At 36.4% G+C, this 15304-nt stretch overlaps 2 protein-coding genes across 2 annotated transcripts; one reads left to right on the forward strand and one right to left on the reverse strand.

Annotated features, from left to right (window-relative positions):
* Positions 1–137: 137 nt before the first annotated feature.
* dpys (dihydropyrimidinase) lies at positions 138–10525 on the reverse strand. Its single transcript, XM_082150753.1, has 9 exons — positions 10158–10525; positions 8968–9126; positions 8531–8710; positions 7170–7359; positions 5430–5586; positions 4531–4672; positions 4210–4352; positions 592–799; positions 138–480 (listed from the first exon to the last, which is right to left on the reverse strand). The coding sequence occupies exons 1-9, from the start codon at positions 10395–10397 to the stop codon at positions 415–417; spliced, it is 1485 nt and encodes a 494-aa protein (XP_082006879.1). The 5' UTR covers positions 10398–10525; the 3' UTR covers positions 138–414.
* A 1971-nt stretch (positions 10526–12496) lies between these two features.
* On the forward strand, positions 12497–14989 carry LOC309483177 (uncharacterized protein). The gene is made up of 5 exons (XM_082148845.1): positions 12497–12616; positions 12771–12875; positions 12962–13105; positions 13401–13514; positions 13644–14989. The coding sequence occupies exons 1-5, from the start codon at positions 12568–12570 to the stop codon at positions 13835–13837; spliced, it is 606 nt and encodes a 201-aa protein (XP_082004971.1). The 5' UTR covers positions 12497–12567; the 3' UTR covers positions 13838–14989.
* The last annotated feature ends 315 nt before the right edge of the window (positions 14990–15304 follow it).

Raw genomic sequence — 15304 nt, forward strand, 5'->3', positions numbered from 1 at the left:
TATTTAACAATACTGTATGGTGTTATTTTGGGAGTGACTCAAAACACAAAGTAGGAGAATCTCAGTACTGATCAGTTCATCACTAATGAATAAGTGCTTCTTCAATGGTTCTTTGCAGCACCATTTTCACTGTACAATCTGAAAAATAAAGGTTCTTTATTGGCATTGATGGTTCCATGAAGAACCATTAACATCCATTAAACATTTCCATTCCACAAAAGGTTCTTGGGGATAATTGGGGACAGTTTTTTTTCTGGGTTCTTAACAGCACCATATTTTCAAAAGGACTAGAGAATAAAACGTTATATGTGGAACTTTCTTCTACTGCAACACCCTTTTTGTGGTTACAACTGCAATCTTTGTTTTTAAATGAATACTGCACATTCATCTTCCTTTAAACATTTCCTCTATGACTCAGGGTCTTATAGATACGACTTCTCCAGCGTATGGTTCTCTGCATACAGCACTTGGCTTTCCAACCTAAAAAACAAAATATGCTCACCAACAGATCATACAGCACAATGGCCACATTTCTTATGAAATTTTAGGGGATGCTGGGCATTCTTAGAGCAAAGCCCAATCCTGACTTACCTTTTCCCGCTGATTAATTCTCTTATACACAAATTCAGCGAAGGGTTTCCGTGGGATGTATTGTCCCTCTCCCGGTTTTGTGAACAGTTGCCCGTTTTCATAAACCACCTTCCCTCTGGAGATCGTCACCACTGGAAGCCCATGACACAACATTCCCTCAAAGATGTTATAGTCCACAGCCTGGTGGTGAGTCTTTGCTGAAATCACCCTAAAAACAACACAAAATGATGCACAATTCAAACAGAACACATTAGAGGACATTAATTAATATGTGTTGACTTACTAATTTACATTTATATCATTATATATATATATATATATATATATATATATATATACACACACAGTATAATACATCAGCATGGGAACATTTAAGTCCAAAAATTGAGGGTAAAGGTTGTTCTACTGCTTGAAAAATATTGCCTAAAATATTGCAAACTCATTTATCTTCTGACAGCTCCTCTTTCGTGTTTTTTTTTAAGTTTGAATGTGGTATTTAAATATTTATGTTGCTTGCAAAAAAAGAAAGCTTTGTAAAATGCTGATAAATGCACACGAGACCATACAGTAGATTGTTGTTATGGAACTAAGGTAAAGCTGATGTAACTTTTTAGTTTTTAAAATATTTTCAATTTATATCATTCTCGAAAACTGTCTCTGTGGCATTATGAATAATTCCCTTTTTGAGAGTCCCATCTACTCCTACAATGATTTGACCGATAGCGTGAGTTGGGGGCGGGACTCAGAAATGGCTGACTAGGGTTGTGTTCAGAAAGCTGTTTTAAAAACAATGCTTATTTTAAGTTAGAAATTACATCATGGCCAATGAATATTGTATGAATATTAAAGGTGCAGTGTGTGATTTTTAGTGGCAACTAGTGGTGAGGTTGTGAATTGCAACCAACAAAAGTTACGGTGGCCGACAGGAAAATATGTCATCATCTGAGACTGGCAGAGTAGCCAGTTAAGCAATGAGGTTTCTTCACAAAGATAAATTAAGAAATTATGTTTACTTTATTGCGAATATGATTGTTACTTGTCCATCATTGTGTCAGTGTTTTATTCGCTGACTCTAGCCAGCTTCTTTGCATGAAGAACAACATAGTGACGAAACGCGCTCTGTAGTAGTTTATCCGTTTAGGATCACTGTAGAAACATGTCGGTGCAAAATGGCTATTTCAATGTAAGGGGATCCGCGGTGTATTGAAATGGCTCATTCTAAGCTAATAAAAACAATGGTTCATTATGTAAGGTCTTTATACACCACTGAAAACATAGTTATGTATATTATATTGCGTTTCTGTCTACATATCCTCCTAAATATTACACAATGCACCTTTAATAAATGTAAAAAACTTTTAACAAAGCTCCGCTTCACGTTGTGCCAATGAATAACCATTACCCGCGGTAAAATCATGACGCTTGGCCTCTCTTGGCGTATTGCTTTATCTTGATAATTATCTGAGGGATGGATAATTATGCAATCTCACAGTTGAATGAACTGTCAGTACAATCAATTGTGAGACACAATATGGAAGGCATTTAAATCTAAACATAAAGTGCAAATATTGTGGTTAAATGTCTTGCTTTTCATTATTTTCTGTTAAGAACATACATCCAGTTGACCCTAATTGTCTAATATAGACCAGGACACGTCACCGGTCCCTTGTTAGCGAGTCTTACACAAGCGCTCAGCTCTGATTAATGCAGCGCTGCTGTGCGCTAAGTTTCAGCACATTGGTCCTCGCTGCTTAACTCACATCAGCGGTTGGTTATTTGCCTAGAGGGAGCTAGCCTAGATTCACGGGGAAGAGGAGCCACAACGTGGCCCAATTACATAAGACCCAGGGCCGCCTGCTGTTTCCGTACTCTCCTTCCATGCGTGAACTTTACAAACGACGTGTTTGAGCAGGAAGAACAATTAATGTTCTTCCATTTATGGGCACGTCTTAACAGCCAATCCACTTCTTCATGGCAACATCTGCAGTATGTTCAGCATCTATAGATCCTCACACATGCAGAAACATGCTCATCCTACATCACAGGTAGGCTATCTGAACCTATGTACATGAATTTCAAATTAAAGCAAACTTGCCAAAACCATTTTATGATTAATCTCACAAATTGCCCTCACAATTACTCTCACGAATGTGACTACCCCCCAAAAACTGTGAGGTATGGATTACATTTCTGAAATAAGGCAAGTACAAGGCTCATTTCAGCTGAATAACAAAAACAGCTATTAAAGTGATTTAGTACAATACAAGGCTCAGCAACATTGCCAAAATATTCAATTACAGATAAATTCAAGCAGTCATGAAATGAAAATCTGTAAAAGCTGAAGCCCATGAAATGAGAAGACTGCATTTTGAATTAGCCTATACGATTAAAACATTATGGCACATTATTGTGTAACATTGAGTCATGGCTTTTTGGAATTTCCTGTCAAAGTATCATGCAAAATGGTTTTGTTTTCTTTAAAGATGACGTGTCAATGTGTCAGAATTGCAACAGCAACTTGATATAGTTAGATATTATGAGTGCTGTTTGCCTGTGCAAAATGTAACCTACCACTATGATAATGATTGATGTTGTGACTGGTTGCCAGGGTGTTGTTATGTGGTTGCTAGGGTGTTAAAGGCAGGGTAGGTGATTTGTTCCAGAAACATTTTTTGTTATGCTGGTTGAAAATCTCCTCACATCCTGATAGCAATCAGTAAGTTAAGTGGTTTAAATGTATGTATATATATATATATATCGTCTGTGGAAGGCGTAGGACCATAAAATGATCGTCCAATCATTGCATTTAGTCCGAATGTAATGATACGATGTCCTACCTGCCTGTCAACGTATGTTTTTTCATACCTCCGCGCACCTGCTCGCGCAGACATCACACGTCATCATCGCAACACTATCGACGCTGAAAACGGCAACACTATCGACGCTGAAATGAATTTGCAGCAGTCAGGTAGTACACTTCAGTGCTCTTTAGGTTGTTTATGTTCATTATTATTGTAATGTTATGTGCTTTGAGACATGAGGTAGCTTAACGCCGTCTCTCGTGACTCTTATCTTTGCTCCCTGCTGTACACGTTTTGAAGGAGGCGTGGTTTTGTAGAGCACTCTGAAGGGAGGGTGGGATCTCATGCTTTCAAAGCTAGCTCGCTATTGCTAGCCTCTCCGAGAATTGCCTACCCTACCTTTAAGGGTGGTTTCTAAGGTGTTGCTAAGTGATTGCGTACAGGCAAATGAGCCCACCCCCAGTCTCTATAATATTCTGTTCTGTAAATATGGCTCTTTCAGTGTAAGTCTATGGAAAAATTTTTCCTGGAGGAAAGCAAGTCCGAGCAGTTAGAAAAGGTTAGAAAAGTAAAAGTACACATCTCCCCAAAAAGCTGTAGAATTTGAGTTATACTTGGGGTTGGTGGTTTGTTCAAATACCTGACCCTCTAAGTATTTCTGACCTATTTCACTAGTAAATAAAATTTATTTCAAGTACATTTTGTATTCACATTGGCCAGTGGCTGATAGGAATGTCTGCACAATGAAACATGGCTCACTATTCATTAGAGCATATAAATGAGGTCACATGTAGTTTTCTAGGCAGCTGTGAGTTACCTGGTGGCCTTTGGGTCCCATATGACCAGGTCTGCATCAGAGCCTTTAGCAATTCTCCCTTTTCGAGGATAAAGGTTGAAGATTTTTGCTGCGTTAGTACTGGTGACAGCTACAAACCGGTTTTCATCCATTTTTCCGCTGTGCTGGGCAAAATAAAACATACAAATAGTGAGTTATTTTTGTGATCGCTGCACCTCACGTCAAAAAATGAGAAAGCCAAAGGTCAGTGCTGCACTGAGACTAGATAGATAGATAGATAGATAGATAGTTCTATCAGAGAAATGTGAGAATGAAGGAATCATTGCTATCAGAGACACTGACCACTCCCTTCTCCCATATAACTGACATCCTGTCTTCAACGCCGTTGACTCCGTTTGGGATTTTGGTAAAGTCGTCTTTCCCAAGGGCTTTCTGGCACACCGAAAAGGTGCAGTTATCCGTTCCTGTTACGCTTAGATCGTCACTGTAAGATAATGCACATTTATCATCTCATCGCTTCATGATTGTTGAAGGGTTAGTTCACCCAAAAATGAAAATTCTGTCAGTAATTACTCACCCTCATTTTGTTCCAACCCCGTAAGACCTTCGTTCATCTTCGGAACACAAATTAAGATATTTTTGATGAAATCTGAGAGCTGTCTCACTCCTCCATAGGCTTCTAAGGCATTATAACTTGCTGGCCCAGAAAATGCATTAAAGACATCGTTAATATAGTCCAAGTGACTACAGTGGCTCAATCTTAAGTTTATAAAGCAACGAGAATACTTTTTGTGCGCAAAAAAACACAAAAATAACGACTTTATTCCACTATTCATTTCCTTCTCTCTGGGCCTCGAGTTTTTTCACATAGGATAACTGCGCAGCGCTTCTGTGTTGCACGTTAATATAGTCACTTGGACTATATTAACGATGTCTGTTTAATGCATTTTCTGGGCCAGCAAGTTATAACGTCTTTAGAAGCCTATGGAGGAGTGAGACAGCTCTCAGATTTAATCAAAATTATCTTAATTTGTGTTCCGAAGATGAACGAAGGTCTTACGGGGTTGGAACAAAATGAGGGTGAGTAATTACTGACAGAATTTTCATTTTTGGGTGAACTAACCCTTTAATGTTCTTTTTTTATTATCTTGTGACTTTTGTATTCCATGGTAGCAAGAAAGTCATGCAAGTTTGGAAGTAGATGTTAAGTAAATAATGAGATCATGAAAGTTCCCACATACTTGGCCAGCAGGTCCATCAGATATCCAGGGGTGCTGGAGTCTGGTCTCAAGGGTGGGCCCATGACAAAACCAGCAGCATGAGCCCAATTCTTATGCCAATAGTTAGTGCCATCTGTGCCCAGTCCAGCCGCAATGGGCTCTCCAAACACCACTCGACCTGGCGATAAACAATCAGTGTGATAAAGGATCAACTTTGAGTGTTTGATAATCAGGTTTAGAAATGTAAAAATTAAACAACATCAGTTCAAAAGTATCAAAACCAGCTCCAGCAAGTCCAAAGGTAAATGTAATAAAATCAACATTAAGTGATGCACGACCACCATTTTAAATCCATAATCTTAATGAAAGAATATTAATGAAGGATGGGACTTTATTGTATTTTATTATACACTACCATTCAAAAGTTTGGTGTAAAATATTTTTTTGGAAAGAAATCAATATTTTTTTTTTTAGCAATGATCAAATGAGATTAAAAGTGAGAGCAAAGACATTTAAAATATTATTTCAAATAAATACTGATCTTTTGTCATCAAATAATTCTGAAAAATATTATGTTTTTCCACAAAAATATTAAGTGGCACAACTGTTTTCAACATTGATAAATAATAATAAGAAATGCTTCTTGAGCAATAAATCCGCATATTAGAATGATTTCTGAAGGATCATGTGACATTATGTGAAAATTCAGCTTTGCCATAATTGGAATAAATTAAATTTTAAAGGCTTATTTCACCCAAAAATTCAAATTCTGTCATTCATTACACACCCTCATGTCGCTCCAAACCCGTAAGACTTTCACTCACAAATGAAGATCTTTTTAATGAAATCTGAGCTTTTTCTGTCCAGCTCTGCAACTACTGACAGCTCTGACAGCTACGCAACTACCACTTTGACGGTTTAAAAAGTTCATAAAGAGATTGTAAAAGTAATCCATATGAATTGAGAGGTTTAGTCCACATTTTCTGAAGAGACACGAATGCTTTATACGCTGAACAGATTTAATTCAGGCTTTTATTCACATATAAACTTTGATCAGCGAACATAAACAGAAGCTCAACCGAACCAGATTGACGCACGAGAACAAACCTCATTGGTTCTTGCTGAAGCTCAAACGTGCTGCGTAACACGAGAATGAACCTCATTGGTTCTTGCTGAAGCTCAAACGTGCTGCGTAACACAAGAATGAACCTCATTGGTTCTTGCTGAAGCTCAAACGTGCTGCGTAACACGAGAATGAACCTCATTGGTTCTTGCTGAAGCTCAAACGTGCTGCGTAACACGAGAATGAACCTCATTGGTTCTTGCTGAAGCTCAAACGTGCTGCATAACTCGAGAATGAACCTCATTGGTTCTCGCACGTCAGGCGAACATGCTTGAGCTTCCGTTTACCACAACTGTCCTCTTCGGAACACAAACGAAGATGTTTTTAATATAATCCATTTCATTTTTTTTTTTTTTTTTTTTTTGGGATGGGACAGTGCATATTAATGAACTTCCGACTTGATGGTGAGTAAATGACAGAATTTTCATTTTTGAGTGAACTAACCCTTTAAAATGTATTAAGTAGAAAACACTTATTTAATACTGTAATCATATTCCACTAATACTAATATCACAATGACCTTGCCTCATGATTTGCATCACAAAATAAATAAAAAAACTCAAATCCAGACTTGTATAATTTTGAAACTTTTCTGCTTTGAATAATAATCCTGTCTTGTCTTATCCCAGCTCACTCACCGTTTCTGCGTGCATTAGCCACCACCTTCGCTGCAGATTTGCTCATGACGTGCACCACATAGAGCGGGCAGTTAGCGGCATGGGCGATAGTGATGGCGCGCTGTGTGGCCTCCGCCTCCACTTCCTCCGGACGACACATCTCATGGCCCTCAGGACCCGTGATGCCCAGAGAGAGCATACGCTTAGCACCCTGTGTGTGTGAGCACACACGCAAATCAATATTCACAGAAAATAACTGTTTAAAATAAAATAAAATCTCTACGTGCTCTGTGAGACGGGCATCAACTGTGTCTCAGCACACTGCATCAGCATGAAATTCTTCAGATTTAGCAACTATAGCTTCTATTACCAACTACATTAGCATTTCTGAAGGAAACAGTAGTGCCTGCAAAGCAGGAAAAGAATAGTAAAACAGATATTTATATTTTCTGAAGAGTGATGCTTGCCTAGCAAAACTCACTGCCACAATCCTAAGGTTTTGTAGGTGGTTGTCAGGGCTTTTATATGTTTATAAGGGCATTCTAAAATTAAAATGATAAAAACTCATTCATGTATTTGGTGCCCTCCAGTGGAATCATATTTCACACATTTCTTGGGATTTATTATAAGAATGTCAGGATGGCAAAATGTATTTCAGCTTACGTGAATATTAGCGTTATAATTTGCCTAAATTTGTACTTTTAATGGCATATAATAATAAACTTCTCCATTGAACTCTGACCACATGACACATCTGGTTCTTTCTTAGGCTTTTTGCTGGATTGGGCAATAGACAGTCTAAAAATGAATGTGGTCAGTATTTATGTAACAAAAATAGCAAGTTATTATTGGTGTCTTAACACTATAATCACATGGAAAAAACATTTATAACTGTTCTTAGCTAAATATGCCCCATTTGAACTTTTGACCAGCATACAGTATAACTTGCAAAAATGGCACTTCATGTTAGTTTAAAAGCACAGGCCAGTTCTTACGCAACGTGACCTGTTTGTTTAGCTTTACATTTAAAGAATGATTTACGAAAAACACCTGCACACTGGTTTACTCCTGGTGAAGTTTAACTCAGAGAGCATTGGGGTTAAAAAAAGAAATCCCTTCACAGGCCCATTCTGATGCACAAAGATAATACTCTGTATTAGAAGCATATCCAATAGTAAAGAAGATGATGAATGGCTCTTACATATGCATCCAGGAATCTCCTTGGAAAAACCATCATCTGCTGTAAAACAACTTGCATCCCTCTATGTCCCCTCAAGTCAAATATACCTTTCTAGAGCGTAATTCCATGATAGATTCCTGAATTTGAATGTTAGCAAATTAGATGCAGAATTGTCATTTGAAGATCTTGGAATACTTCTCACCTCTGCAATGAGGTCTCCATTCTCCGCATGGACTTGAGCTATTGCTCCGATGTCCTTACACTGGGAGAATGCAGCATAGAGCTCATGGTCACGCAGCATGAAGACGTCTTTGTATGCCATGAACATCTTAAAAGAGTTGACACCTTTTTCACGAACAAGAGTCTCCATTTCCTTCTTGACCTAAAGAAAGTCCCATATGTTAATGTTAATCTAGATATATAGATAGATAGATAGATAGATAGATAGATAGATAGATAGATAGATAGATAGATAGATAGATAGATAGATAGATAGATAGATAGATAGATAGATAGACGGACGATAGGGCAACAATATGTAAGTAAAGTGACAAGTCCCAGTTAGTCTAGCACAGTACAGGTAGCAAGTTTTTTATTTTATTTTACTTTATATGTATGTGTGGTATATCATAGCCATACAGTCTCATCCCACCAGGTTACAGCCATATGAAGGGAGTAATCGCAGCAGACTTTGGCGTCCGCTGTTCTTCTCCACCGCTCATAGGCTTCCAGGAGTGAACACCCCTTCTGAGGGATGACGAAGTCCAGGATCATGGTCGTGCCTCCTGCGACTGCGGCCTGTGGACACATGTTACCATGTAGTGATGTAGAACAACATTAACGTGTTTCTGGAACACACCGTTACAAATTAACTCTATGGTATCATCCAAATCAGCTTGGGTGATAACCTTTGACCCTTACCCATAATTTTGTATAACTGACCTCTTTATAAGTCATTGTGGGTTTTTTTTTTTTTTTTTTTTTTATGACTTACCAGAATGCTAATGCACCAGATTCTTCTGTGATATTTACCACTATTTTATGTTGTCCATTTCCCCCCCAGTGATTTTATCCTATAAAGCCTACTTATCACAGTGGAAACATGAATTTCTAAGGCCTCTAAATTTTCAACATGATCAAAGTTTTACTGAAAAACCTGTTACACAAAAACTTCTACATGACTTCTGCACTCTGATTGATGTAGCTCACAGTTTTTAGCAAATATTTAAATATCATCTTACCAAGGCATATGATTATTGGGAGATATATGGTGACAAATGATATTTATGCAATTTATGTAAGTAGTCTTCTACACGGTTATATTATACAATCTCATTAGTTTACATTACAAGCCATCAGAACGTCATCTTATTTTTTGGCCATATAATTAATATCTGCACCAAATTGCATATTTTTGCTCAGTTTGAGCATGTTTTTTACTCCATATTTTCACTATGTGGGTCATAAAAGCCGGATGTATCAAATATGACACAAAACATAAAACATAGTATTTTCTTTTATATTTTGTCTAAAGATTCGGAATGAATAATCAGATGACCTTCAATTGATGGATTGTTCTGTTCTGTAAGACGTCTGAGTGGCTATATTAGTATTAAGTAGGTGAAATTAAATGTATAGATGCCCTTATGTTCTGTTACAAGAGCACTGAGCTTATTTGCATTGCTGAATGTGCAAGAATACTATACATTCAAATCACAGTGATGAGGGGGAAATCAAAGGAAAAATTTGAGTAGGTTAAGATGACTTATCAAATGACTCTTTAGGAACAATAATGGATGCACAAAACATATTTGATGGGTTGTATTTACCTTGGTACCTATATGAAAGTCATCCACAGCTGTGGTGCCCATGAACGACAGCTCCATGTGTGTGTGCGTGTCTATTCCACCCGGCAGCACGAGTCTGTCTGTGGCATCAATGACCCGTGTGCCGGCTGCTACCTGCAGATCTGAGCCAACTGCACTGATAACTCCATCTTCAATATACACGTCTGCCATCACAGAAAAATCCTCATTTACCACCTTCCCTCCTTTAATCAAGGTTGTCATGTTTTCTATTGACTAACTAACTAATGCACAAACGAGTAAAAAGGGTCCTAATTGGTTGTCTTCGGTACACAATCTCTACAAGCATTAATCAGTGTCAGTGTTGAACTAGAAGTGTGGTCCGAAAGACTGAAGTGTTTTTCTTCTTCTTTTTTTTTACCTCACGCCCCTTTCATTGCGAAACATGCCCGACCGACCCGTCCAGCCTGTTTCTGACACGATGAGCAAGATTTATTTGAGCTCGTTTCAATGAACATGTTCAAAAATCGATTCATCACTCAAAGTGTTCCCAGATTAAATCTCCACCACAAACTTTTATAGCCTATAATATTATTCTTCATAATATCTATGTTGAATAAAAAGTGTCAGACTCAAAATATCTAATAAACTTTAAACGTGATTCAACACGTCTTGTTGTGAAACCTATGCAACCTGTTTAGAACAAGATATGAAAATGAATGATAGGCTAATTAAAGTCGTTTTTATTTTATTTTTTATTTATTTTTATAAATAAACAAATAGATAGATATTATTGAGTCTTGACTAATAATGTAGGCCTATTGGCTAGGCTATCTGTATAAAACATTTTTCATTTATTTACTAAAATTATGTTTTATATATTTTTATCATAAAAAAAATTATTCAGTGCATCTACAGTAATAGACACGTGATTAAAATACGTCTGATTCGATGATCATGAGCATAATTAATCTGAGCAAATTAGATTAAATAAACCCATTCAACAAAATGAAGTATAAATGGTTACCATGGCATTAATGCTATCAAAAAAAAAAAGAAAAAAAAAGAAAAAAAAAAGGAAGAAGATTTATTAAGATTAAGAAAATTTTTATAAAATTAAGTTTTAATTTGTATCCCAATTAGGTTTGTTCTCGCATGTTAAGCAGCTTCAGTTGAGCTTGTTTATATTTGCTGATCAATGTTTATGAATAAAAGCCCAAAAGTTTCAATCTTGTAAGTTAATTTTTTCTTCAGAAAATTTGGACTAAACCACTAAAAATTCATATGCATTAGTTTTACGTTTTCTTTATGAACCTTTTGAAGCGTCAAACTGGTAGTTATGTTGCTGTCAATGGAGAGTATAGAACTGGCTTCAATTTGATGAAAAATATCTATATTTGTATTCTGACGATGAACGAAAGTATTACGGTTTTTGAACAACACGAGGGTGAGTAAACGATGACATAAATTTCATTTTTGGGTGAAATAACCCTTTAAGTGTTTGATAAAAAACACTTATTGATTTGAAACTATAGACCTAACTGATCAACCATTGATAATAATAATAATAATAAGTCTACCCGAAAATAAACAGTTGATGGCAAGTATCTTTTAGCAAAGAAGAACGAACAAGAAACGATGTGTGTTGTAATCTACATGTTGAAATTTGTTAAAATTAAAATGTCCTCAATTTTAATCGCGGTTAAACCTTCCCCCGCAAGGTGGCGCCATTTGCTCATTTTTGTGTGTGGGCTACAATGTATCACTGCAGCCTAGAGTCCTTCAAGTGGAGGAACTTGAACTTGAATCTCAAAGTAACCTTCTGCCCGGGACATCTTGATCTTAATATTTAATATCATCACATCAGAATAATTTTTAGAGATACATTATGCAAAAATTGTAACAACGATCACAGTGAATGTGTTTCTGGTATCCTGTGTTATCGACATGATCTGCAATGTGCTCATCTTCATAGAAATGATAAAGGATACTTGATCAGACATGCTCTTACTTTCAGCTGTTTTGAAAGGCAAATTTGGCTCGATCTATGCTGCAGGTTCAGATCATTATACAACACTGTCTCAAAGCATCCAAATGGGAAATTAATCCAAATTTGAATAGATAAAAGTTTAAAAGCTGAGGTAAGTGCCTTATCTAATAGAGTGTCTCTATTGGTGAACTGATGTTGGAGTCATGATAACCTGACATGACCAGGTCCTAGAGAAATTGACCTATACCTCCATTTGAATTTTCATTTTGTGAATATTCAAATGTGAGCGAATTTGAGTTGCAAAAAATAAAACTCTTAGATTTGATTACTTCAGCATAATTATTCTGCTGCGTACTTGCCTCACTTTGGAAATTGAAAAACCACACCTCTCAGGTGCATATTGATTTCACACTGTCATACTGTCATTCTTCAGATGTTCCAGCCATGGCACTGTATATCACTCTGGGTCTCATCACTGTTTCTTTCTCCACAGGTATGTGTATTTCTTTGTATGATTCTTACTTGATTAAATTACTACATTTCTGTATTAATGAGATTCAAATATGCTTCTAAGATTTGCAATGCTGATACATCAAACAAATGCCTTTTTATTTGTTTTACTATATGACATTCTCTTTATATTTCAGTATTCGCTCTGAGATGCTACCTGTGCAAATACGAATACAATTCATCATGCAAGCAAGATCTAACAAAATGTCCTCTTCAATGTGGCTCCATCACCATATACAACAGTAAGCATTGCATGCTTTAGAAAATTATTAAAGAGGTTTATTAGTCAATCTTTATGTGTTTTTATTTTTTATTTTTGTGTGTGTAGATGACAGTACATTAGATAGCAGTGAGAAGAGCTGCACAGATCCTGCCCTGTGTGTTACTGACGCCATACATTTGGGACCAAACGAAACGACCTTTAATCCCCAGTGTTGTGACACAGACCTCTGCAACACCGAAGAGGCACCAGGTACATGAACATATAAGAGAGAGTTTCTTAAGCTGGGATAAGGGGTAAAAAAAAATTAACTAAAACATGTCATTGTTAACACTTAATTTCTAATTGATCATGTTCAAAAAAAGAAAAAAAAAAGAAAAAAAAGAGAGAGTTTCTTTTTCAGATATTTTATAATGGTGGGATTTTTTATTTATTTATTTATTTATTTGAGTGTTTTAATTTAATAGCAGGGATATGTTTGTAAATTCTCAATTTAGGTTTTAATTATTGCATTAACTACTCTTATTCATTATTTCATATCATATAGCTTTGGTGCGATATTCCAATGGGCTGATGTGTTACACCTGTGACATATTCAATAAAGACTGCTCAAACATTGTGACTTGTTCAGGTGACCAGAAAAAGTGCTTCAGTACAAAAGGTGATTACAGTCTCCACACACAATCTGTAGTGATTATGCATGAACAGAATTGCTCCTTCTAATCTAAATATTCCTGTTTTAGTATTTCCCCCCTTGTGTATTACATAACATCTCCTTCTTTTTTTTCAGTTGACATTATTGGTATGAATACGAAAGGATGTGCAAGTGATATAATATGTGGGAACTCTCTGTTAAATACCCTGGGGTCTATATCTGGCACTCAGACGACATGCTGTGAGGGAATCCTGTGTAACAGTGGTCAGGGATTGAAACAGAGTCTCTTCCTGCTGCTGGTGACACTTCTCTCCCTCCTTTTCCTCTGAGATGTGCCCTGTTTTTGGTTCTCCGGACTTTTATGCTTTATTAACATACAGTAAGACTCTGTTGTAATAGATGAAGTAGGCTATGTAGTGTGCATGTTGGTGCCACTTCTCTTTTTACGTTGCGTTCTGGTTTTGGTGAAGGAAAACTTTCTTGGTTACATGCAGGATATTCTTTTATTTAATTAACTTACTTTACTAAAATATATCCAGCTTTATTTAAAATGAAGATGTCTTTATTCAGGAGGGGGTAGATGGATTGAACACTAAGGAAAGTAAATATTGTAACACTAAATTGCTTTATTTATCTATTATAATTATCTTCACTTCTATATTGTTTATGTGTTCCTTTAAATACAATCACTTTTATCACCAAGATTTGATTAAAACTAAAACATTTCTTACTTTTGCCAATTTTTACTTTTTAAAATGCCTCTTTTCAATGTTTTTACTCTTCTTCCAGAACTTGTCAAACTTAAATATGAAAATCCATCATAAAAATGTGAATTATGTTATGTTTAATGGTGCGTTCAAGTCCTCATGGGAAGTTCGTACTTACGAGGTGGGAAGTCGTGTTACGACGGCATGTGTGCGTTCAAGTCACTTTCGTCGGAACAAGATGGCGGTCAACTTTCTCTTAATTAATTACACAAAAAATACACTCTCAGAAAAAAAGGTACAAAAGCTGTCACTGTGGCGGAACCTTTTCAAAACAACTTGTACAACTTTGTAGAACAAAGAAATGTGCATCATGCAGAGTGCTTTGCTTTTTTTTAAATGTTTTTAATTATTTTATGAAGCTTTATCGTTACATATTACATTGTTATAATGCCATCATATTCTGTGCAGGCAATTAACCTAATGCGCTGTAAATAGAAAAGCCTGACAATATCACTGCTAAACACCTTTCGGTATTGTGGTATTCCGCCATGATTCTCACTGACCCCCCCCCATGCAACTCGGGGCTTAAAGAAAATCCCGAGATTCCCACTCGTATTTACGACATTGTGGTGTGCGTTTAACTCGTAAATACGATATTTACGAAATGACTTGAACGTACCATAAGACGTTTATGATCGAAACGAAGAGTGAAATAAACCATTTTGAAACCATTGATTGAAACAATGGTAAATTCCGAATTGTGTCAGTAATTCCCCCACATTAACTGTCCCTCAGTTTTGATGCAGTTTCTTCCAGAACAAACTGTAGGCTACTTCTAATAGGCTTATTTTTTCAAATATATATATATAAAAAAGATATTTACATATGAACATTTACATATAGCCTACATTGAAAAATAACATATTTTTCAAATGTTAGTGTAGCCTCTACTTGGTTCTCAAAAAGTCAGCAGTGTCAGTGAAGGGCATGCTTGAAATGAGACTTTTTAAAACTTGTGAACAAACTTTGTGCATCATTTTATATATATATATATGTGGTGGTAGCACAGGCGAGCTTTAATTAGCCTAG

This window comes from Leuciscus leuciscus (genome assembly GCF_965113295.1).
Source record: "Leuciscus leuciscus genome assembly, chromosome: 20".
In the NCBI taxonomy this organism is placed as follows: Eukaryota; Metazoa; Chordata; class Actinopteri; order Cypriniformes; family Leuciscidae; genus Leuciscus; species Leuciscus leuciscus.

Coding starts and splice junctions, on each gene's coding strand:
- dpys (XM_082150753.1), bottom strand. CDS start 10,397: ATGACAACCTTGATTAAAGGAGGGAAGGTGGTAAATGAGGATTTTTCT. Junction 9,127..10,157: donor ACTTTCATATAGGTACCAAG/GTAAATACAACC, acceptor ATGTGTCCACAG/GCCGCAGTCGCAGGAGGCAC. Junction 7,360..8,530: donor ATGGAGACCTCATTGCAGAG/GTGAGAAGTATT, acceptor TCACACACACAG/GGTGCTAAGCGTATGCTCTC.
- LOC309483177 (XM_082148845.1), top strand. CDS start 12,568: ATGGCACTGTATATCACTCTGGGTCTCATCACTGTTTCTTTCTCCACA. Junction 12,876..12,961: donor CTCCATCACCATATACAACA/GTAAGCATTGCA, acceptor TTGTGTGTGTAG/ATGACAGTACATTAGATAGC. Junction 13,106..13,400: donor CAACACCGAAGAGGCACCAG/GTACATGAACAT, acceptor CATATCATATAG/CTTTGGTGCGATATTCCAAT.